Source organism: Styela clava, chromosome 7 (genome assembly GCF_964204865.1).
Source record: "Styela clava chromosome 7, kaStyClav1.hap1.2, whole genome shotgun sequence".
NCBI classification, from domain to species: Eukaryota; Metazoa; Chordata; class Ascidiacea; order Stolidobranchia; family Styelidae; genus Styela; species Styela clava.
This window is the reverse complement of record NC_135256.1, coordinates 16,096,467-16,122,195: the sequence shown is the minus strand read 5'-3', so window position 1 is coordinate 16,122,195 and position 25,729 is coordinate 16,096,467. Positions and strand designations below refer to the sequence as shown.

Here is a 25,729-nt window from a genome sequence, read left to right as displayed (position 1 = left end):
TCTCTATTTAAAGCGTGTCACAGACGTGAGGCATCTCATGAAAAAATTAGATTAAAAGATCCGTCGTGCACATCACTGCGTTTTATATTTTTCATTCCTTTGTAACGTTGGATACTTAATGCGTATATATCGGTTACCAAAATTTATAAACATTTTTGCCAGTTATTGTAAACAAAGTTATAACGAGCATCTGGTATATATGCGCATACACCAGAAGATATATGTTACCAAGAAAAATTGATTCAAAATTGACTAAAAAAATACAACAAATTTGAATGGGAATTCACCGTGAATCCCTATAAAAATAGTTGGAAACAAATACGGAAATTATTATGGAAATTTGTAGTAATTCGATATAAAAATTAATTCGATTTGAATGACTGCAATTATATATACATTGCAACACAATTGGCAAAATATTCTGGAAATAGTGAGTAATTTCACTCGATGATTTAGTAAATTTGTCTGCTTGGTAACAATGAACAAAAATTTCGATAAACAAACCTTAATTTCTTCTTAATTCATTCTTTACTTTTTCGCGATTACCTCGAACAACAAACTAAATTTGTTAACCACATGAAACCATGATCTAAGTTTCTCTCGTTCGAAGCCTCGCATATGTATACGAGAGAAAGTTGTATAACATAACTGCAACATGCAATTTCGTCACTTCCTGGTATAGCTTTATAGCGGGCAACATAAAACAGTAAACTGTGGTGTAGGTCCTTGGTATACCGAAAGCAATATTGAGCATAACGCGGTGACGCATCGATACGTCACGTTGAATAAAACCCTGTAGCTTGAAGTCGTGAGGGTTTCTCGCTATAGTTGGATACTTGAACAGGATTGTTTAAGTCTGTAGAACAATGGTATGACATTACAGATATAGAATATTCATGATGAGATGATAGAATGCAGCAGAAAACAGAAGACATTCACATTGTGTATGGAGTGCAGTTATCGGAGTGGTCAGCCAAGGACGTATGCAATATATCATATTTAAAGCATTCGTAAATATTCTGATATTCGTCTAAGGGTTTTAGATATACGCAAAATATTCCACAACATAAAAAAATAATATATATGCATGTTAGATTTGGCGATTTCTGATACGAGAAAGAGTGGCATATTTAATATTGAGGCAGTAAGTATATGCTATAGCTCTGACGAGACCACGACATGGTTTATCAATCTGATGATATTTTCGAAGCTTTTAATGTGATGACTAAATGTTGTGCGAATTGTTTTGCCACTTGTTATGAGTGAATATTAAGAAGCATTAGTAACAGCTCTTGTCGAGTCACCGATGGAGTAATACAACTCAGCTGTATTGTTGATATTACTCAGATGTACTTGGAAAGTGTTATCAAAAGTTTCAGAATAGCGCATTCTTTCTCACCGATTATATACTCAGTGTAAAATAAAGGATAAATCGTCGTAATAAATACAATAATATTCACTTATGGCCCGAGCTAATATGCATATTATTTCTCGATCAAAACGCCAATGATTCCAATCACCCGGAAATGAGTAAGCGAAGGTTTTATGACGCGGGACACCGCACTCCATATCACTTGCATCACGCTGTTATCGAAGGGTCCGTGGTCGCATGTAAGCAGTATAGTCATAAATAGTCTGTTAGTCAAAGGGAGACACAGTGCGTTTAGAGCTTTAGAATACACAATCGAATTTCAGTGAGTGCAGGACTGCAGGCTATGAATAAAGAACCCTTGCTAGAGGAAGTGAAATTCGAGTCGTCATTTATTTCCCCTGTATTGCTGACTGTAATTGTGTTACTATTCGCAAACGTTCACGATGAAGGAATATAATTTTTACTAGAAATGTAGCTAAATAGCAGTCAAGTATATATAAATCATGATTGAAATTGGCAACAACGTTGATTTATGTTGGAAAGCAGTAAGCTTATGAATGAATGAGTAGGTTAAAATGTCTCTCGAAAATTGTTCGAATTTTGATGAATGGGTCAAAAATACGCGCACGGGAAAGTGCGTTAACCACAAATGTTCCATGAGGTTTCAATTTCTGCCGCCTGAGAAACTACTAAAACATAGTCATCTTCGGCTACGAAAGGTTGTTTTATGAATATGACTTCTCCCAGAAGGCTCGATAGAAAGGAAAGGCGTATTATAAAGGATTATTTACTGACGGAAAGCAATTTGATAACCATGTGACAAGGATTTATTTTGCATTATTGTTCGAGAGAATGACAGTATTACATTTCAGTTAACAGTGTTGAGCATTGTAAATGGAATAAGAATTGAGGTCAGTACTGCGTCGAAACATGATTTGAAAATATGATTGCAAGCGTATTGTTTTAATGGTAAATGTTATTCTGTACTGTACATAGATATAGTTTTGGGTCTGTAGGACAGGATTCATTTCAAATCTGTAGGAAAAATGTGAAACGCCGAGGCAGATTGAATCGAAGCAGGAAATTTGTTCTACAATGCGCACTCCTTGGATTTCAACAACGAGGTTTGACAAATCAGAGTACGTTGCTTAAGAAATTTGATCAAATCGGTAATCAGAACTTTCGGATATTATTATTAATACACCCATTCTAACGGGTGATTGAACGCCCATATATAATGCAATTTATGCAAATTTTTTGTTCGAATGAGCAGAAATGGTCTATCAGAAAGTTTAAAAATTTCTATCAACTGTTTTGTTGTGGAAACCTACATACAATCGTATCATTTCCATGGAACAAATTATTTTATTCAAGGGCGTCTCACCGACATTAAATTTCTAATTTTTGATGGGTGGATTCCATTTCACTAAATTACGACTCTAATTATAGTAATAAAACTAACAAAGTCTCCTGCCGTTTATAAATCAAGTTGAAAACGCCTTCCGGGTGCAATGCCGTTCGTTAGAAAATCGATCTCGCATCGAATAACGTAAAGCTTGTATAGATTGTTTGTTCAGGCTTGACAGGTTTATCCGCTCCATGAGTGACGGCACTCAAACATGATATCTAGATAATTTACGCTCCCAATTAGGTACCATACCAGGTCATGTATGATATAGAAAAATATTTCTAACCCAGTATATGGTTACTTAGTTATTCTCTTCGAACCTAAACACCGGTTACATATGGCCGAGTGTTGGACGTAGTAAAATCTGATGATCAATTTTACTCTGTAATAAGCGCTGTACAAATCGATTAGAAAACCACGCTTCTAGCCAATATTGAGCGAACGAAGTGGTCATGGACGACAACATGTTACCAGGATATTGTTAGAAACTATGAAGTGCACTTCAAAGTTAGTGAAACGGGCGTTGTCAGTGAAATTTATAAATAATATTCTGATATTAAGTTTATATCCAAATTTGATAAATGAGGCTTATTTTCACGAGGAAATGAGATTACTTGACAGATAGGGTGTTAAGCGCAATGTTGAGTAACCAATCTTGTCAGTGAGATTGGGACAGCGAGAGGTCGTTTTCTGTTTGTCATTTCGATTCATGGTGTGGACTGAAATTGCATGGTGTTGCAAGGAAGCAGGTTTGGCTTTGTTATTAAATAATTTCAATAAATTTCAATCCACAGAGACAACAAAAATTAACAAGGTTGGTTAGGTTGGCACACTTTCTCAATAAGATGAGTATATTTATTCGCACCCGTCTCGCTATTCCAATTGAAATATGCACATTCTCGTCATTATGGAGAGATAGCGATGAGCATTAGCTAATTTATACCTTAATTTATTCCAGTTTAGGCTGAAATTTCTAATCGCTATTATTTCCCAGTTCATTACCATATAGTAAAATGTAGAAATTATGTTGGAATTTGTCATAAAATCGTCAAAGTTTTTCGAATGACTCGTACCACATTTTAGTCAACTCGTACCAGCAATATGGATTATTCTACATTATCGACGAGATATCTAACGTCGGTCTGGTAGCTGAATGAATTTTTGCTCTGAATATCGGATAATCGATTTTGTGTCACTCACTCGCAGTAGATTTTCTGATACAAACGTCTAATCTACAGAAAGGAGCGATCTCCGATAAGCCCAAACGAATCGATGCCGAGCTTGGTTAAGGAAACCACTAGAAAGTTTGAAAGCATGATTCGGGCGGCAAGAAAAAACACCAAAGGGTATAGGAGGCACCATAACCCGCCTGTTATAACGTTTGTAAGTTTTGATAATTGTGTTTTTGTGAAGGTTCATTACCGAGTAAATTTGTTAACTCTACTCAGTATCATGCGGTGAAGTTTAGTTCAGTTATGAGTTTTTATGTGTAATGCCGTCTTCATTTGCCGTGACGTGCAAGTCTGATTTTGCAGATTCGAGTATTCCATAAAAGCGGTTCTTTTTTTAGGTATTATTGCTATAATAGCATACCACCAAATCGCGAATCGAAATTCTCCATACTTACCCGAAACACTTTGCTGATTACCCTTCGCAGACTATTAGCATATCGCAACCTACATCCAAATTGGGGCATGCGTAATGGTTTTTCTTATTGCTCTATTTTCATTCGAGCTTGAATCAGAAGTAAACACACCAAGATGACGCGTAGTATCCTGGCCCAAGCTTGACGTAAATTTCATACTTACGCCATTGCGTGGTGACGTAATGGATCATGAAACGGAACTATCGGTGTACATATGGCGTTCGACGCGTTTTGACGACTTGCCTCGATAGCGACGACATAATATTCCATGCATAATTGATGATATTAGTCCTAGGAGGAAAACTCACATCCGCCTTTCGCGTAGGTTGACTTGCTGATTGACTTACTGATTGAAAGGTGTAATTCAGTTCTATCAAATGATGGTTCACGAACGTTAAATAGCCGACCCCCATACCTCACTAATGCTGGATGTATATCGGATTCCTATTTGGCGTATCTGCCCTTAGAATCAAGCCCGCTGTCTACTTGGCAAGTCAATAGCCCTCTGCGGAGGAGGCCATTCAAATTACGATTGAGACTATGTATCCATCTCTATATGTAACTGTTTGTAATGATGGAGGACGATATTTTCCGCCGCGCAGACAAATTTACACGTTTTCATCTTTTGCATTCGGTTACTTTTGTTCATTCAATCCTTATGGGAAATTTAATGAATTTTTAAAGTTCATTTTCTTTCTGACTTTCGATATAGTGTTTTTTGTTTTTGAACAATACATTTTGATTTTGCAAAATTACATATATATTCAAGACATCATTACTGAACTTTTTCTGAATTTTTTCTGGATACATTTTGCTGTAATTATTAGCATGCGTGTATATCAACCCGACTGTGTTTCCATTTGATAATGCTTTAATAACCAATATGCTGCATAGATAATCTAATTAAGAAACGCATTAGGATCAGAATTAAAAAATTATTAGTCTTGAAATTAATTCCTCCACGTCAATATTGAGTAAGATTATTATGATGATTGAATTGGTTTAATGTACATTTATTGACCAAGGCTGGTAAAAGGCGAAATTTCCACTAGAAGACTTTATTTTGTTTTGATCATATGTTATATGTGTAAACAAAATCAAACTGAATTCGACTATAGGTGGATTTCCCTACAGCACTGGTTAATAATTGAAACTTTTGTTGCGAGAAACCGCAGTTTGAAAAACCGGATGCATGGGTTCATTTTTCGCGATTGTTTTGATTTTGCTTTCAATTGCTAATACGTGATGAAATGCATGCTGGGATCACAATCTATTGTAGGATATTATCATACATTTGGTTTATAATTCCACACGAAAATGAATGGTGTTCCTATTCTATTTCAAAATTTGTTTTGACTTTCTTTTGAAATATATATTCCAAAATGTTAGAATTTTGATTGTAAATTTATTAAGTGAAATCACCATGGTGAACACTATATATTTTCGTGTAGTGTTATTTGTATTTTTGGTGATGTTGCTTAACACTGATTTGCCCAATAACATATTATTATGCTACGTATCTCACTTGTTGTGTGACGTGTTGTATATTTGTTGTGTATTTATAGGGAACCAGACTTGATGAACAAAGATGTTCCCTTCACATGCCTGCTGTACCTGTGGAAAAACAGGTTGGTCACTTTGTAATATGTTTGTAATGATTATGTATGTTACACGTTTGATCAGAAACATAATATGATATATATCTAATAAAAAATGAATAAACTTTGAACCCAAATTTGTAGTTTACTCAGGACGGGAAATTTGTTTCGGCGTATGACGTTGAAACGTGTTGTCGCGATTTAAAGATATGGCATCATAAAACGAAAATGTGGCGTCATAATATCGTCTAAGGCACGAGCTGAAGGTAACGGCACGATACACACTCCGCACTTGTGTCAATGGTCAACAAACTTTTGTGTTAATCCTACAACATGCTTGAAAATACAAGTCAATATGTATGGAATAAAAATTATGACAGAAATGTGTACTCAAAAGTTGTATGTTCTAAATTTGCTCGATAAAAACAAAATATTATTCATATTGTTCAATATGTTATTAAACAACGATATTTAATATTGTAATCATGTACCATGAGAACCAAATTCCAAAACATTATCATTTGGTCCAACATCTTGAAAGTCGTTTGAAAATACTACCAACAAAATAAATCACAGTCCTTATTGTTTACAAGCTGCGTACTTCAGATTGATTTGAATATTAACATTTTCCTGGGTCGTCTTAGGGACATTCTTTATTGTTCACGCATTTAACCTACGTTTTATTTGAAAGCATATGCGTACGAAATTACGTACATATCTATGTTCCATAACACTTGCCTATAACTTTGTATGAAACATATTAAGGCAACCAACAATATCATAGCTTTTGTCAACGCTTCATCTCCGCTATTACTACAATATTTTCAATTCTTTCTTTGACGTCATTTCCTTATATTTATTCTATTATTTCTCTCCACGTTGTGACGGCAGGTTTATTACACGTCACAACGCAATATTCAAGCATTAGCATTGTGACGGCATATGTCATAAAATGTCATGTATATGGTACATTATGATATTGTGATCGTGACTGGGTGAAAACACATCGAGCGTTTTATTTTTATATTTCGTTTACGTAATTTTTGGTGTGATAAGCATATTGACTTTACCTCGGTAATTAACCGAAATTATTTCTAAAAGTTACCGTGTTTAAGATTCTTCCTTGCAATTACTTTAAATTTTGACCAATATAAACGTTTTTTACAGAAAAATTATGATTAACATGATTTCTCTTGATTTCAATGAAATATGTTACCGTTAAAAAAATAACACTACTTTCGTGTTTCGACTTTTTACCCTGAAATATATTGTTTCGAATTTCGTTTCAAGCAATTTCGCTGAATATCCCCAGATCAAAAGAAATTAATCGATTTTCGGTTTTTCCTCATCAATATAAAAACTAATCATCAAGTATGATTGATGATATTTACGAGCTCCGCAATCCATATATACTTGCCCATGCTTGATGTATAGTTGTCAGAAATGACCGCCCCATCAGCAATACGAAGTCCATTCACGAGGCAAAATTTCCATTTCCATATAAATATGATGGGTTTCCGGTGTTATACAATTTAACACCGTTGTGGCTATTCAGTTTACAACGAAAAACTTGTTTACTACGATAGAACCCTGACGTCAATTCAAATGAATTGAGAGAAATTTGTGCAAAAGAATTTTATAGCTGGTTTTGTCGGCATTTTTGACGTTTAATTTCCTGTCATTCTTGGTAAAAATACAGTTTCACAGAGGATTGGACTGAATATTGTATTAAAAACACGTTCAGACTAATCTTTATCGACGTGTCGCTTAATTTTTCAGGTGGAAGCTCCCCTTTATCCTTCCATACAAGAAGTCTTACGTAAAGGACTGCCTTACCCACAAGTTATCCCTCCGCCTCATGGAGGATACTGGGCTCAAGGATTTCATCCAGACTCGCCTCATTTGGACATGGATGTTGCAAAAGAACCGATGTTACCGTACACAGATAAATTAACAACTGAAAGAGAAGAAATCATTACCTCTTATAGGAGACACTTTTTAGGAAAAGTATGTTGCTTCATAAAGTTTTAAACGGAGTAATAGCACTTGCTATTCGGCCAGTTCAGTGGGTGCTTAGTGCGTTGGGCCTACACAGGCCCGACTTCGTGGGCTCAAATTAATTAATAATACTAGCACAAATACAAAAATTTCAGGCCAAACTCGCTATGAAATCCCGGCAAACTTCTTTAGTCGTAATCGCCATCACAATGGGCTGTGTTGCAATGTGTTTTAATTTACAATTGACAAAAATTAGTTCCATTTCTATAAATAGTTAAATCATGTTTGAAGATCGAATATTATTTAAATAATTTTGTATGAAAATGACAAAAACGATCGAAAGTGTATTTATAGCACAACTACTTACTTTCGTTTCAACATGCAGGTGACAAAACAAAAGATTATACACATATTGATTGTTGAAAATGAAAAAGTGTTGAATGTTTGAATTGAAATAAGCTCTTCGTTTATAATGTATATTATCTAATTTGTTCAAATAGTCGCGAAGCGCCTCAAAATTTAATACAATGTCTGTCTGGTTGACTACTCTTGATAAGTTTACATAAAGAGGTCAAGAGTGCTGATTTCTAGGTAATCATAGCACGGATATAGAACACCATGTGACTAAATACAGAATCCAGACGCCATGGTTGACCTTATATGGTAGTTGCTGTCTATTCTCAATCCAAGCACAGAACGCCTTTCTACTAATTTGCATAAACCACCAAACTGTATAATGATCTGTGTACCACTTTCTAGTTAATAGATCTAAGAAAAACTAAGCGTTTATTTCATATTTTATTGTCACATATGGAAGACTAATTTTCGGGATATATTTACATAAATTACTTGAAATTCTACGGGTTTTTGCAATTTCCAACAAATTACACGCGAAATTATTCACTTGCTGATTGGGTAAACCCAATGTGGCTCATATATGCATAAATATCTTGTTTTGCCCAACCGCATCAGTTCAATTATTTTATATGACACAACTAATCTGGCCTGTTAATTTGCTCAACAATTTAACAATTTTGTTTTTCCCTTCGAAGGAACATGTCAACTTATTTGCGTACGACGATCACCTTGGACCTCTGGTAATGTCTGTGAAACACGAGGACTCGGCTATCGCGGAGTCTGGATACACAAGAATATTATTGAGGTATGCAAGTTTTATACTAGAATAAAAAAAATCTTGATTGTATGATGCTTAGGAAGATCTTCGAAGATGCATTATTCCACATTGGTCTTGTCCCACCTGCACTAAATCTTGTCGAACAGGCTATTAAGCGAAAAATGTACTACCACCTGTCTAAGTCTGACCGATTGCTATGGTTTTAAAGTAGCCAAACGTTTAATAAAATTGTTAATTCTTTGTAATAATACCTTGATGTTTTATGTGGTTTCACGTGACCAGCGTTGATATGGGTTCTAACCCTTAATACCCAGAGGTGTTCATGAAATATCCAGTTCGAAATTGGGTTATAATTCGTCATAGCACATGTAATAGATGAGTCACTTACTTACTTGCGATTTCGATATATGAAATCAAGAAAATGTGTGATTATTTTCTCTTTTTTAATAGTACAAAATATTTTTTAAGTATGTCACACTTTTTCACAAATCGATTTGATCTAATTCAATGCAAAATTCATGAAAATTAAATGATTCATATTTGGTTTTACACTTACACAAAATATAATACTGGTGTACCATCGCGCATTGCCCTTGTATGATACGTACATAACGACAACAACTACGAGTATAGAGAAAATAATAAATCTCATATTTTGACAATTTAATTGCCTAATCGATTGTCTGCATAAATTCAGTCGTATGCCTAATTCATCATTAATTCATTTATGATTCATGATCCCATTGACGATGGGTACATCGTCGGCCAACGGTGATTTTTGTACATGACCGTCGGTCCCAAAGTCAGCAATTTTGCAGAATTGTCTACGAAGCAAGATGTGCCTGAATAAAGTTCCCACAAAAACGGAAATGCGTTATTCTGAATCATAAGATTTTGTAAAGCTGTCCAAAGTTCTACGTGAATTGGGTTCATACTGATTTGCATTATACTCTCTCTGTACGAGAATACGTAATACTAATATTACCTTTTCGTGAAGTTTAGATCCAAGGCTTAAAAGAAAAAAAATAATCTTGTTTTTTGTAAGTTTATCAAAAATGTCGATCATTCTGATAAATATTTCAAATAAAAGTTATTGTTTATCACTTCTCAATCAATTATGTTCAATATTTTTCATTTTATCTCGACAGGTGCAGATCCCGTTCATGGATACATCGTATCCCATCTGCTGATGGTGGAAATCCAGTTTCATGGGCTAAAAATATATCTCAGGACATTACTGTGGACAGGTAAGAGATAGTTACCGAAATTCCGTCACCGTTTGTTTCGAGTATAGTAGTATTGAAATAATTCCGTGTTGTTTGTTTGTTCTATTTTTCATATAAAATATTGAGTTTTCGTGTAATGATTTAGGCTCTATTGTCGTGCAGATTTTTTTTTATCAAACGTATGAATTATATCTCGAAACGGCGGAAGGAACACTATAATGACTCACTAAGGAAAGCAAGCTAATCTAACCTTCTATTTTTATTTATTCTGTCTGTTAATATTGTTGTGGTGTTTATTGTGACCTTTCGATGCTCCACACGACACTTCCATTATTATATTTTGCCCAACGATGGTCGTATGTTAATTAATTGCCATCGCTTTGGAATTAATATACAATCTCGAAAATAAATACAGCTTTGCCTTTTTGAACTTCCCGGGTTGGTAGTGGGTTTCATAAGTCGGGATATCCGTTTCAAAGATTAATAACTTCTTAACGGCAAATATTTCCTGATATATAGTAGCATAAATCCTGCCATAGTGGATTACAGGATTTAGTAAACTAGACGTGGGCATATTCGATTTTACCCGATAGTTTTGGCGGAAACACTTCTTCTTTAGACTTTTATACTAACTGTTGCTTTCGAGTTTGTCGTTCTAATTTTGTTCTGGTGTATTTCATCATCCATTTTCTTTCCCAAATGCCATAATTTCATACAAGAGAATGTCATCCGTCAAGTTACCAAATCTGCGCGTCGATAATTTTGAATGATGGAATTCCTGCGTCTATTGGCCGTAGTGAAATAAAAATAAAAATTGAAATTGAACCACATTTTGAAATTTTAGACATTGCTACATTTCACTACTTCGACAGTCTTACTTCACGTTAACATTAACACGAATGTATAAAAAAAAAAAACGTTCTATTAGTAAACTAACGCCTTGAGTAGCACAGAGTTCAACTTAAATTGGCGAGGAAATTAGTTGCCATCAGGAAGGTAATAATCAACTGCACGATAGATATCCCAGTGACGTTGCTTTGCACGTTTACTCGATTCAAGTGTGGATTTCGTAGAATATAGCAACGTAAACTCTTAACCTATCCGTTATTCAATTGTTATTGTTACTTTTACCTCAACAATAGAATATTCATAATAACGTTAATATGAATAGAACTCGTTACACCCAATAACTTTCAACAGAGGAGATGGTTCGAATATGACTAGGACCCTATATACATTCCTATTCTTAATTATTAAATAGGCTATTCTGAACCATAAAAGTTTCATTTCTACATTTCTATCCAAGAAACATATCACCCCTCGTTACTTTTTGAGGCCGTTGTAGAGAAATAAGATATGAAACATTTCAATATATTGTTGATTCAGTTATATTTTATTCATAATATTTTATTTATTTTATGTTATATATATTTTTTATAATATTTTCTATTGACCATTTCAATGTATACTTGTTTTCATTTCAGATTCTATCCGGTGGTTTCTACGGCCGCGTGGAATTCAATTCTGCAATTCGATGAGCATTCGGTCAACTCTGCTAACAAATTCGGAATTCTTTATCAAAAACCAAACCAAGCCAAAGAAGAGGAAGTATTTGGCAATCAAGAGGAAAGTCCTGCCTTCAAAGAATTTTTAGAATTCATCGGAGAAATTGTCGACCTTCAAGTAAGCATAGTTTTGCGAATGAAAAAACGGAAATGTTCAGTCGAATGTGTCACGAAGGCGCTGTGCCGATAAACTATAAATCCATATAATCTAGTTTAAACGAAATTCGAAATTGGTTTCATTCAAACAAATCTGTTTGGAGAATCTCGATTTTTGAAATTTATAAATTTCGACATTTTTACCGTTTAATTTTTATTCATCTTATGTCGGAACAATGTATTTATATCAACTCGACATGAAAATTAATTGCAAGACATACTTTTCTATATGACCAGCATAACGAGCAATTGCTAGTTGGATTTTTGATAAATTTCAAATTTCTCATTCTGTACTTCTAGGGATTCAAGGGTTTCCGAGGAGGCTTGGACGTTCAACACGGTCACACAGGCGATACATCAGTATATGGAAAGTACGCAGATAAAGAAGTTATGTTCCACGTTTCAACTATGCTACCGTACATTGAAGGCGATCGTCAACAGGTAAATTTCATTTATTTTACCATTTTTTTGCTATTAGTAATATTTATCACAAAGTGGAATTTGCTATTACAACTCATACCAATGCAAAATTATCGATTCAATCACACACGGAAAATTTCCGACCTATTCCCAAGTGTAGACTGATTCATAGTTATTAATTATGCGTGTGGCCGTAAAGCATCTTTCCAACTTTTTAAATATACTACACGCATGGCCGAATAGAGTAAATTGGGGACCGATTTAAATTAACTTGGATAATCGAATTTGAATATTGACGTTATTCGTTTACCTCGTATCAGCGATATTCGTTTATCTATTGTGTTTCAAACCAGTAAACCTTTTTCTTCAGCTTCAAAGGAAACGTCACATTGGAAACGACATTGTAGCCATTGTTTTTCAAGATGGTGAAACTCCATTTGTTCCAAATATGATTACGTCACATTTTCTACATGCATATATCATCATTCAAGCCATAGACCCATGCACACCAGAATGCCGATATAAGGTGGGAATGCTTTCGTAAATTTATAAAGAATAACACTTGCTATTTTTGATTGTACTTATAGATATACATAAAGTCAATATACAATATCGAAATTCTATGTAGGATTCTAGAATGAATTTTTTTGCATTGGTGATACATACACCTCGTTGAATACACCGTTAACGGTAGAGAATAGAAACAATTGAATAGGATAATACAAAACTTTTTCTATGAATACTGTCACATTCTTTTGTGTTCTAATAATTTCCTGGTTTCGTCAAGTTTTCGTTGTGAAAGTATTGCACCGTCAGTCTATTTCGTTTTTAGACAGGGTGCCCAATATTAACGCATTTCTGAGAATGCATTTTTATGTATGCAAACATGTACATTTGTATTACATTACAATTGTTTTGCGGGATGTTCCTTTTCCGGTTAAATACTTCAGACCGGAGTTATTCATTTTCGATATCCTGGACGTGACGTCATTTTGAAATTGTAAATTAGAAAACCATTTCCGGTGATATTATTAACATTAATTTTTTGTGTGATATATTCGAGATTTCTAAAAGTGATATGCGTATAGTTATTAACAATAAAATGATTCAATTGCCTCAAAAGCCTAGTTTGTAGTATAATACTCTTTAAAATAAGTAATCTCATTATAGAGGGAGCTATTTGTATGCCAGTGGATATATTTATTACGAGGCTAGTGATTGCAATTTGATATATTTTATGCAAACTGTATTTTATTGGCAATGCCCAGTTTAGTTTTTGCTTCTCGCTTGGATAATAATTGAATAATAGTCGACCGTGCCAAGCATTATACAGTCGATAATAAAATTTCAAGGAAGGAAGGTGGATATTCTTTAGTTCGCAATAAAAGTTTAGCTTACATATTATTGCTCCAAGTTATAACGAAGAACCTTCACGTCTGACCTGTTACTATTGTCCCCAATTTTTCTATCGTGGAATAATTACGTCAAATTCACATATACTTCCTGTTGTTTTTTTAGGTGTCAGTCACGTGTCGAGAGGACGTGCCGGAATTCGAACCCTCGCTTCCTGAACCTGCAATCTTTGCAAAAGACGATACCTTCCGAGAATGGTTGTATTGTAAAATGATGAACGCAGAATGGGCGTGTTACAAATCAGAACAATTTGCTAAACTTCAATATAGGACCAGGTAGGATTTTGTTGTTTTTATCTCGAATCATTTCAAGAATATTTTTTGATCAGCTATTGTAAGTATTGTAACCAAATTGTAAGTATTTTAATTGTACTTTTCATAGTGAATTCAAAGTACTTCATTAAATTCATGTTCAAAAATCATATTACTAATTAATATATGAATGCATTGCTCATTACTGTGTGACCGTTTTATGGAATCCGATCTTAGATATAGGTCGAATTGTTGTTTTCCACAGGAATGCTTTTCTACTACTGACTTGGTTGCATCTTTTCTGAATCGAATATGTACCTCATGTTAATGAAATCTATTACTCTTTTTCTACTAGATCCATGTTACTTGACCAGTTGTACGACGAAATACAGAACTCAACGGAATCAATGTTAGGAATGAAAACATCTGTATCCACAGATAATCTAAGTAGTGCATCGTCTGATACTGTGAAAGAAGGAAGCAATAATGGATTTTTCGATGCATTCAAGGTAATTTTTCTAAATAGATATCAGAAAACAAGTTTTGAGGCTGTTCCAGTCTTTAGAACGTGAACATTTCGCCACTACGGTTCAGAAGTTTCCGTATTTTCTGGATTTTTCACTAAAATATATAATTTTAATACAAAACGCATTGGGTAATCGATCACAGCTGTAGTCATGAAGCAAACGTAAAATTTAGTAGATAGTCCGAATAATGTGTAATACTCAAAAATAGGTAAACGTTTGTTAGGTGCACATTGGCCTAATGTTTTCTTTACAATTAAAGGAAATTTTTTTAAACGGTTATTTGTTCTTTGAATATGTCTCGACTGTGTGCAGGAAAGCCCCATAGCTAAACCTCATATTTATTGTAACTGTAACGAATCATTAACTTGTAAATTTCAGAGGTTCACAAGAAACCGGGCCCCATCGATCGAACAAAATGCCAGTCCCTTGATGTCGAATAGGAAACTAGGTGCAACATCGTCGGAATCAAAGACAAGCATCGTGAGTATCGTTTTCTATATTAATTAATCCGTTCATTTATTAACGTCACCACCAATCTTCATACGATATTACCTTGTGCAAGTCATTTATTTTACGTAATTTCCACTATTATTATTATTTACTTTATTTTATCTTGGCTCTTTATTCATGTTACTGATTCCTTTTCACCTCACAACATTATATATCAGAAAACCACAAGTTAATCACGCAAAAGTGCTATTTCCTACCGTAAAACTGGTATTTTATGATTTTTTTTTGTGGTTTATTCAAATTTAGAATATTCTGCTTATGAATTCAATAATCAGTCTTTATGTTATGTAATATATTATATATATATATAATGCTTTAGATTTCAATGATTAAATGCATTAAGCAATTAATGAAGATCTTAATTTCGTCTTTTAAATATCATCATATCGTTGGCCAAAACCTATTAGCATAGAAACGAAACTTAAAAATTTATTCGTGATGGTGTACTCTACGTTACGCCACAAAGCGTGAAATGTTGAACGCAAAAGGAAATCACGGATTTTTCTGTAAATCAAAATGCGAAATCATTTAAGACTGTTGTGATGCGAGTAACATCATTTCATTTACTATGTGTAATTGAATGAATACAAGCTCTTAAAAATCAGTAAATTCACCGATATTTTACAGTTATACTCGTTGGGCTCCAAGTCTTGGTAAAATCAAATATGAGTAATATCACAGAATAAAATAATTGTCTTATAAAATATTAATCGTTATAATTTGATTCTTAAATATTATTTAAAATAATTTCAGTCATCAGTCAACAATGAACAAAGCAAATCACCGGGCGGAAACCTAGGAAGAAGCGCAACTTTTGATGAAAACGATAGACAACGACAGAAAGGGTGAGTGAACTATACGATACTGTTAAATGACCCGAATGTCTTCTTCCTTGTTTACTTCCTACTATGCATTTGTATGCAGAAGTATTCAGAGGTATAACAAGAATAACATAGTCTAAAAATAAAAAAAATTATACTGTTTCATTTTTTACAGGGAATCATCTTCTTTACAACATGGCAATGATAGTGGGAATGTATCTGATTTAACGTTAGACTATAGATCAACACAAGGTAGTAATCCATCATTAAGTGGATCACCAAAGAAAACTAGGTAAGATTGAATTTTCATCTGTATTTATATCTGTCCCTCTGTGGCTCTATTTCTTTATATTTTATAGGGTTTTTACGACGCAAAGTAGTTATTTATATCAATAGTGGACAGAAGTTTGTCTCAAATATGTATTTTTATAATGTATATATATATAAGTAGTAATGAACACTTGCACAATATCGAATCATTTTTTACTTTTTCATAATTCAGGAATTAATAATATTGATAAATATCTATTTTTAAGCTGGAAATCATAAATTGGAATCCAAATTTAATTCTCTTTACCTTGAGCTCCACAAAGTAGCTAAAATGTCACAATACCATGTTCATATGCACAAATTAATTTAATATCCACAATTTATTTAATATCTATATATGTTCACTTTCAGACGAAATCGAGCTCATTCACCATGTCCTTCATGTGGAAGCTATAACAGTCTAGATTCAGATACGGGACTGGTAAGATATCTACTGTACCAATATATTTTTAAAAGGGGAGATTGGCCCAAAAGACTTCTGCTTTGCAGAATAAAGTTTGTTAAAGCGCGATGCAAGTCCTTTTAACCACTCGAGAAAGCCATGCCTTTTTGATTATGCTACAGTATTCTTTCATACGAATCCACGGACACACAGGTAAAGAGAAAGAGACAGAAGTTAGAAACACTTTACTCCAATCAACCATATATCAATAGCAACAAATATGCTTTATTATTTTCACTACAAAATTTCTCGTTTCAATATTTATAAAAAATTAATTCATTGGGTAACACGAAGTTTTGTATGTAGCTTGGTGTTTTAGTTTCAGATTTAATTATTTATAAGTTGTGCTAATTTTGAAAATATTCTCATTAAATAATTCTTAATATATTATAGGAAAGCATGGCCTCTTCCTCTCACACCGATTCCTGGCCACGAAGCGGAAAAACTGGCACCTTTGAAACAAACAACAATCATCCTGTCGATCAAAATCAGAATAAACAAACAAGTGGTAAAAATTATCAACAACAACAACGCACACATATAACAAATTGCATAGATCGTAAACATTCCGGTAAAGAACTCGATCATTTGCGAAACGAAGTTGCAAAATTACGATCCGAAAAGCAGGAATGGAGCCGTCAACAACAAGAATACATGGTATGTACTATAGTTTTTTCCCCACTAAAACGCCAAACGTTGTTTAATATATAGCAAAATAGATAAATATAATATGCTCCCAATCGGCTTTTCAATGACATCTTTCATGGGAGAATATGGAGCTTCCCTATAGGAATAGATAGTAAGCTTTTTAGAGCACCCATGTAGTGAGAGTACTGCCAATCGGGCAAAATTATATTTAATACTTATTCTTGCGTGATGTCATTATTGATATACATCGGATAATATTCTTAATCATTATTGGTCTTCATGTATCATTGGTGGTGACTGGTGATCGTTAGAGATATTTATTAATTCCTCGCGTGTGTGATAATGCGGTGTCCATCTGAAAATCATCAGTTTTTCATTTAATTGATTTAACATTTGGCTATTGTTCTCTTCATAACGATGTATATACTACATTTATTTATACAAGTCATTATTCATTGTTGTGCTTTTTTAGAATCTTCAAAAAGAATTGAGAAAACTTCGGGAAAAGGATTTAAAACAACCCAACGACGTCAACAATTTGTCACGTAAATTGGACCAAATTGGTGTCACAGACGCCATTCCGACCACGGCTGAACATTTAGTATGACGTTAAGGGCAGAAAGGATGAAAAACTAGTACTGATAGAGAAAGCTCTCAGACGATGCTACTGCGCCGAAATGTAACTGCACTCCGCGTTTAGATAACCGTCGTCACTACAAAATGATTTGGCGTTATTTAATGTTGACTCGGTGTTAAAAAATTGAAAAACATCGAACTGGGACAGTTTTACTACGTTTGTCGTCCGCATTTACACAAAAATGCATGCGCAGAGCGCTTCTTCTACTTCATATTTATCCACAATTTTACGTGGAAGAAAATGGAGAATTTCTGTCTCATCTTGTTTGTCTGACGTATTTTCGCCACTGTGTATTTGTAGCTCGTCAACAATTGCTTCAGTATTATTGCTGCACAGTGTCGCAGATTGAGTCGTTTCAAAGTCCAATACCGCGAATGCAGCATACTAGTATCAAAATTGACATCATTGCGGATTTAAAATCAACGTACTCATACTTTGGACTGACTTTGTCTGCAACGTTCGCATGTTGAAGTTTCCGTAGCCGTAAATATGTTAAGTTCGCATATTTTCGCAAATTAACTTCCTTGCCGTGATATTGAAACAGTTAAAAACGAATACGTGTAACGAATTTGACGATCTATAATATTTGTGCACTAAGTTATTTTCCCATCCCATATAAAAAAGTTTATGTACAATCAACATGCTCTTTTTTTGCTTAAATTTTTTCTTTTCTTTTTTTCTTATCATTATATCCGTTTTACTTTTTTGTTCGCTACCGTTATATTTTTAAATCGCTTTATTGTTGTTTTCTACAAGAAATTAGAATATTATCCTGATCAAACAATAGTTTCATCCTATTATATTATTCAAATTACTATACAGTACAATTATTTCTACAGGGTATGGGGGAGATTCAATATATAATATTTTCATCTACATAGCATAATTCGATTGTTTTTGTGAGTCGGTTCAATTATGCAACTGACAGAAGAAATGAATAAAACTGCTACCTATATTTGGCAAATATCGTTAAAGATAATTCTAGCTTTAAATTGTACTGCATTCATTTTGGTCTCTATTTTCAGCATATGTCACTCATTTGTCCTCTTTCATTCTCTGTATTTGCACATTTGTGATGATGCAATATCATCAACTTCTGCCATGTTTGTCGATGTTCACAGAAATACTAATAACCACTGTCAATTGGACACAAAGAGAACGTTTTACCCAATATGTGAGGAATTCATAAAATGTTAGATAGATATTTGATTCAGTTTCGTGAACTATATGTCACCAACGGAAATAGTTGTTCTTAATGCAAAATCCTGTCGCTCTTAACTTTATAGCCTTTTACATCCGCGTCAGCCCGAAACCGTGGAATTGGTTCGTCCTAAATATACTTTAAAAGCGTGTGAAGTACTTCCTTGGTAATTTGTGACAGTGTCCGTGATTTTTTTCTTTGTTATTTATTCTTAAAAAATATACTCAGATGGAAAAGTTCTTCTTTTTCTTAAATGAAATTGAAGTAACCTTTTATTCAAATTGTCTTTGATTGTAAACTGTAAGACAGAAAAGATTAACATGTTTATCGCATTAGTCGTCATTATCATCCAAGTATTTTTTTTTTAATCAGTAAAGAATTTGGACATTCCGGATATGATGCGGCTATGTTTCCTAAAAGCGGGTATAATGTAATTTATACACTCCGGGTTAGATAGAGTATGCTACTCGTTTTCAAATGAGATTTGGTAACGCGAGAAGAATGCGTAGCATTAGGAACGTCGTGAATGCCACTACACTTTACACATATTCGACCGTACTACTAATACCTCAAAACACGCATTATTCTTGTAAAGTAGTATCGATTTGTGTATTCTAGAACTTCACGTTATTGCGAAAAAAATATCAATCAAATTGTTCTTGTGTATTTTTATAGATAAGGGAAATAAAAACAGAAACCTAGTTCGTAATTGAAATATTTTCTGTAACTGATTCTTGCTAACAAATAATTGATGGACAATATGACGGTTTTCGAATTTTTTTCATTTTTCTCGTTAGTTCTACTACTGTTATTTACGTTCTACTTTATTTTAGTATCTCCTTATGAATGTAAATATTGTGTCGCCATTTTTGATCGACAAAAATAAAAATGAAATAATAAAGAAATGATATTGTGTCAATGAGTGAGGACAAGTAAACTGGTGTCGTTTGAGAAGGGAGAGTATCATAAAATCCTGAATGTACAAACTAAATTTGGATTGGATTCAGCTAATTAAAAGAATGCTACCATAATTTGGCAATTATGTCGCCCTTTGATAATAGTGCAATGTACATTTGTCAAGAATATGAGGTGAAAAAAAATTCGAATTTTCAATATACGATTTGGGGCATGCATAAATTAACGTGGGCTCTGCTTTGGTACGATTCGATTTCACTGTATTTGATGACCGAAATATTCACTTCAAATATTTTCCCCACAAATACCCTTGCGCAGAATAGTGGGACAAGCGCACTTTCAGGAGGCAGTGGATTTTTGAGACACCGCTCGCGAAGGATAGAATAGGATTTACATATTTATCCCGTGGGAGAAGAAAGCCGATAATACGGGCTTTTCGTATGGAGAACCACGGACTCTCGTCCGGTTATCAGTCCATGTCGAGTATGGGATTAGTTATCCGGTTATTTGTTTTCATATGCATGGACGTGATGGTGGCGGAAGCCGTAACCGACCATCGGTTACGTGAACCACTCTACGACGGCGTCCAGGAATCCTCTTGCACATAATTAAGGACATCTATCCGAACAGTTTGTTGGAGTTATATTGTTCTGAGTACTATCCGACCAACACCAAAATAGCTGGGGGCTTGTAAACTTTAGCACCGCATGACTGGAGTTACAAAAATAGTGAGATATATACCACCAGCACTATTACAAAGGGTGAGATCAATCTGATCAGAAATACCTCAATGATTCTAGCTCGTGCCAGCTCCAGAAGTTTATTTGTATAACAGTTATTAACAAATAATATCTATTGAATCTCCATCCAACTATACGCCCTCTGGCGTCTGTCCTAACAAAGCTATACCGACATCTCAATGATCATATTAGTTATAATATATTTTATTTTCAACTATTTTATCGCTATAATGTTAAATATTGCAATTTGGCTTGTTCGTGTCTTTGTTCATCCACCAAATTATTTTTGAAGTTAGGCATAAGGGGCATCATCATCATCAGCAAAACTCGCCCTGGGCAGCTGAAAAGCTTGACGCGCTCTACTTCACAAGTTACTATTCTAAATAATTTCTCAAGGATAAGCTGTCAATTTACATAAATTGACGTGAAACGCAGAGAGAATAACAGTTCATGCAGTACTCACACATCTTGATTAAAATAGAGAATATATGAGTAAATATTAGGAAATGTGTACTGTTAAATTGGAGGTGGTATACATCAAAAATTGCAGTGGATGAACCTGTAGGCCGGGAACTGATTGCAGCAAAAGCAAGATATCTAGACAACTATCCTGAGGTTAGCTGTCAGCAAGACAAGTGCTGTCATGAATATCCGCATGTAAGCAGTATAAAAGTTAACGTGACTTGTACTATTAGCGCAAAATGCACGTCCGACGTTCATTTTAGCACGAGAAACACAGCAGCAGTTTCGCCGAAAGCAAGCCACGAGTGTACGAGTGCATCCTTCGCACTCCTACACTGCGTACCGGTGAAGAATTTTATCCTATTTTATCACAGCTATTTCTAGAAAATTTTTGATTACTGCAATTAAACTACAACTCCTAAGAGGTCAATATGATGATTGACTTATTTGATTTATAAATTATTCATTAAATTTCGGACTCACGACCAAAAACTAACGAATAGGATTCAAAATCGCGAAAATCTGTCCGAGTGACAAAAGTATCTGAGTGGATCTGAAAGGCTCTATTGTTACGTCACTTTTTGCATCTTGCTGATTGGCCAATGTTACAAAATGAACAAAGAAGACGATGTCCGGGGAAACATCCCTTGGAAAAAGTTCGGCATTATTTCGTGTTATTGCGGCAAGATGAAAAGACGCCACGGACCGGATCTGGCACGCGGACCGTAGTTGGGTGACCCCTGTTCTAGGTAAGCCCGAAGGACGAAGACCCCAACGACTTGGTGTGCGATTGCAGCATCACGAAGCTCGACATCATAGCTTATAAATGAAGCGTAAACCTGATTTTATACAAGATTGAACTACAGACAAGAAAACTTTCCATCTGTAAAATTTTAGATTCGGAATCATGAACTTCTTTATCTTCTTACTATAGTGATCTGTATTTCGGATGCCAGAAAAATGATGAAACATAGATCGCGGGCCTATACTGCAATCCAAAGAGTTGTAACAGGGGCCCTCTCACCGCCTAAATTTGGCAAAGCAAGTGCGTTAATACAAGAATGGAGAATATACTTGGATTGGGGGGAAATCTACACAGGTTTGAATCAGAGCCGGATTCATTTTGGGTTCGAGGCACTGTTTCAAATCCCATGATTGATGGGACAATGTGCAAGGATTGCTGGACTTCTCGCCGCCGCGAGATGGTTCACGGAATGGCTTATCGGTTGCGTCTTCCTACGCCAACCAAGTTTGCGAACGCATTGCGCTGTAGCTTGAAGAAGGCGTGTATGGGCACGTCATAGATATTTGTGACGTTTATTGCGAATAAGAAGCAATTAGCAAGATTTTCCATCCATTTTCTTGATTTAGTTTCAACCTATTTAACCTCTAAAAATCAAATAATATATACAGCCATTTTGAACCGAACAAGTAAAAAAAAAACTGTATTTAACAACAATGTTCTTATGAGCAAAGGCAGCCTTGAAACTTGATGTGCAATTTTACTTAAACAAATACCTACCAGTAAGTAGCCGTAGCGATCTACACTTGAGCCTGTTATTGGACAAGTCAGTGGACATAACGATCGTTCCAATATTATGTTGTTGTCCTTGTTGGTATTACTCGTTTCTTTCGTCATGATGAAATTGATTTTCTCTTCGAATATTGGACCAATTGCTTTGAAATTTTGAGTGGTTAAAGATTGTTTTTTTTACCAGAAGGCTAAAAAATTTCTGTGGACTTCAAGAGATTCGTTTTTTATGTGTCAGAATAAAAAATAGCGACACCTTGTGATGTGTCCATATATTTGAGCACAGCTCTCTTGTCTGATAATTCGATCCAAAATTACGAGTCATCATCGTAGCAGTTCATGTCGATGCAGCAAGGACTTATTCGTGGCTGAGCTTCGGGTTTATGGAAAACATGGTGGACTTGTTTAACTCTAACGAAATTATTATGTTGAAAGCGGTTCCCATAAAATAAACCAAGTGATAATAATTTGAAATCAATACGGTACGAAAAATTGAATTTATTTTAAAGCGAATATGTGTGTAAAGAATTTACATTAAAGATGTTCATTATGAAAATCAAAATTCAACATGCCCACTCAATGATATAAAAATACAAATTTACTGCGCTCATATATTTGGCAGTGTTTAGGTTATTGAAATATACAAATATTTGCGTAAATAAATCTACAATCTATTGCACCAAAATTATATCACGTGCCGTCAAGCTATGGTCGTAATGAGTCAGAGAAAGCCATTGGGCCAATTATTATTTGCAATAGAATTATCCCCGTAAGAATTCTTGCACGGCTATTGATTTTGTGAATTTTAGAGTTAGCCTCATATTTTAAATATGTAATTGTTGACATTGAATACAACAACAACAATTACAGTTTTTTTTTTTATAGCGTGACATTAGCAATGATCTTCATCTATTTTAGGGTTCACCCATTCCTTCTATATAGTTTTTTTGTGTTCCATTTCCAATTTTTTTTCTTTTTTCATTCTACGTGACTTGTATATCATTCTTTTTATAATTGCTGCTTCAAATTAAAATTGAAAACGAAATTGTTAAAGACAAAACATTGCACAAGACACTTTGCACAACCTTCCGTCATTGAAAATAAGTGATATCCCCAGGCATACGCTATATCCTGAACATAATGTAAATATTTTAATAGGCTGTAATCTGGAACGGTGGATTTATTTGGTATACAATTATTTGAGAAAGGAGAATGAAGATACTTTGTTTGCTGTTACAAAATCTTTCATAACTCTAAAATATTTTACAAAGGAGTTTTCACAGTCATAACATAAATGAACAGTAAATTTAAATGGACGTTTAAGATTTTTTATCGGATATTCTGTACCGTGACATAAAATCGGTTATCACATATATCCACCGAACCGAGTGCTTTTGAAATACATTACTAATTGTTAATCATATAGCTGTAAAAAATTATAGGCTGTTATTTTAAATATAAGCACACAGAATATTTTATTACGGTTTAACAAACACTTGAATATATGTCCTCAATTTATATGTTATTTCCTTGTAATAAAATTTAGGCGTTTAGTTCTACCTACCATCCTCTGTTTTTTAAACTTTACCACTAATTAACCGATTTCCGAAATAGATAATTGCACATTACAAATATGACTTAGGTGCGCACGAAACCTTTACATGTGCACATTTAGGGCCGAAATGAAGATTCGATGAACCGACGGACCGTATGTGTAAGCTGTAGGGCGACAGAAAATTAAGTTCTACTCTAAAGGACATTGCTACGATAGCAAAATAGGAAAATGAAAAAAGACACGACTACGTTTACAGTTATAATTCCCCACGAATACATGATGGAAGTGTTCCTCTGTAGGTAACAATGAAGCAATATGACACAGATTTTTTTTTCTCAAAAGTGTGTATAAAATTGGAAACTATAATTCAATATATTAACGGGGGGCTAATTGTACTGGCATAAAAATTCAAGTTCGCGTTCAAAACGGTTGACCATGGACAAGTATTTTTGTATATTAGTCCTATTGCCATTAGACATTAGTGGGAACGGATGGGTGTTTACAGATGGGTTTATATATAATACGAAACGAATGCTCGAAATGACAAATATTTCATAACGACATTGTTCATCAAATTAGCGGGTACAAATGTTCTCAGGTACAATTGACTAGGATAAAATTAAACGTTTGCATTACTATGCGAGTTACACAACGTTCGTCTACATCTACACACTGGCGCAAATAACTATACTTGCGTTAGGCATGGTTGAAATAATAACACGATTAAATGTGACACAGGTAAAATCGTGTTGCACAGGCAGTATGACACTGTGTGTACAAAACATGAAGAGATAATAGTAATTATCAAGAGCACGTATTTTGGGACATCTCTTTCTTACCTATATAAATCTCAGATTTTTTAAATCACACTATAAAAATTAAAAATAACTAGCCTAAAGCAAACACTCTTGAAAATTTTATATATTCAATATTATATATATATATATATATATAGTAAATACGTGGTTGAATGCTATGGTGCTTGTAAACACATTACTGTTGCTCCAATGGCCCACGTTTAAGGCTTTTTTCATCTGATTCATAACCCTGGATTATATATTGATTCTGGTCCTAAATAGGACATGCATATGGTGACAAAATAATGACTCGTCGGTGTCACAAACTCAATACGATGGGGACAGCACCCTTCATCCTAGATACTAGAATTAGCCCTGAGCTACGCCATTTGTGAGTCCCCTCTTAAACAATGTTATATTTTGCCG

General features: G+C 34.3%; 1 protein-coding gene across 9 annotated transcripts in view; it reads left to right on the top strand.

Annotated features, from left to right (window-relative positions):
- Positions 1–20,209, top strand: part of LOC120327908 (uncharacterized) — a 104,154-nt gene extending 83,945 nt beyond the window's left edge. For 8 of the 9 annotated variants that reach the window (XM_078114390.1, XM_078114389.1, XM_078114387.1 and 5 more), the window contains 15 exons: positions 5,991–6,053; positions 7,803–8,030; positions 9,074–9,183; positions 10,305–10,403; positions 11,867–12,065; positions 12,404–12,544; positions 12,894–13,049; positions 14,042–14,211; positions 14,543–14,696; positions 15,093–15,194; positions 15,978–16,069; positions 16,221–16,337; positions 16,727–16,796; positions 17,211–17,474; positions 17,938–20,209. In XM_078114390.1, the coding sequence (XP_077970516.1) occupies positions 5,991–6,053; positions 7,803–8,030; positions 9,074–9,183; positions 10,305–10,403; positions 11,867–12,065; positions 12,404–12,544; positions 12,894–13,049; positions 14,042–14,211; positions 14,543–14,696; positions 15,093–15,194; positions 15,978–16,069; positions 16,221–16,337; positions 16,727–16,796; positions 17,211–17,474; positions 17,938–18,072 (2,100 nt within the window). In that variant the 3' untranslated portion in view covers positions 18,073–20,209. The remainder of the gene's footprint in view (positions 1–5,990; positions 6,054–7,802; positions 8,031–9,073; positions 9,184–10,304; positions 10,404–11,866; positions 12,066–12,403; positions 12,545–12,893; positions 13,050–14,041; positions 14,212–14,542; positions 14,697–15,092; positions 15,195–15,977; positions 16,070–16,220; positions 16,338–16,726; positions 16,797–17,210; positions 17,475–17,937) is intronic. The other variant, XM_039394279.2, reaches the window with a different exon arrangement.
- The last annotated feature ends 5,520 nt before the right edge of the window (positions 20,210–25,729 follow it).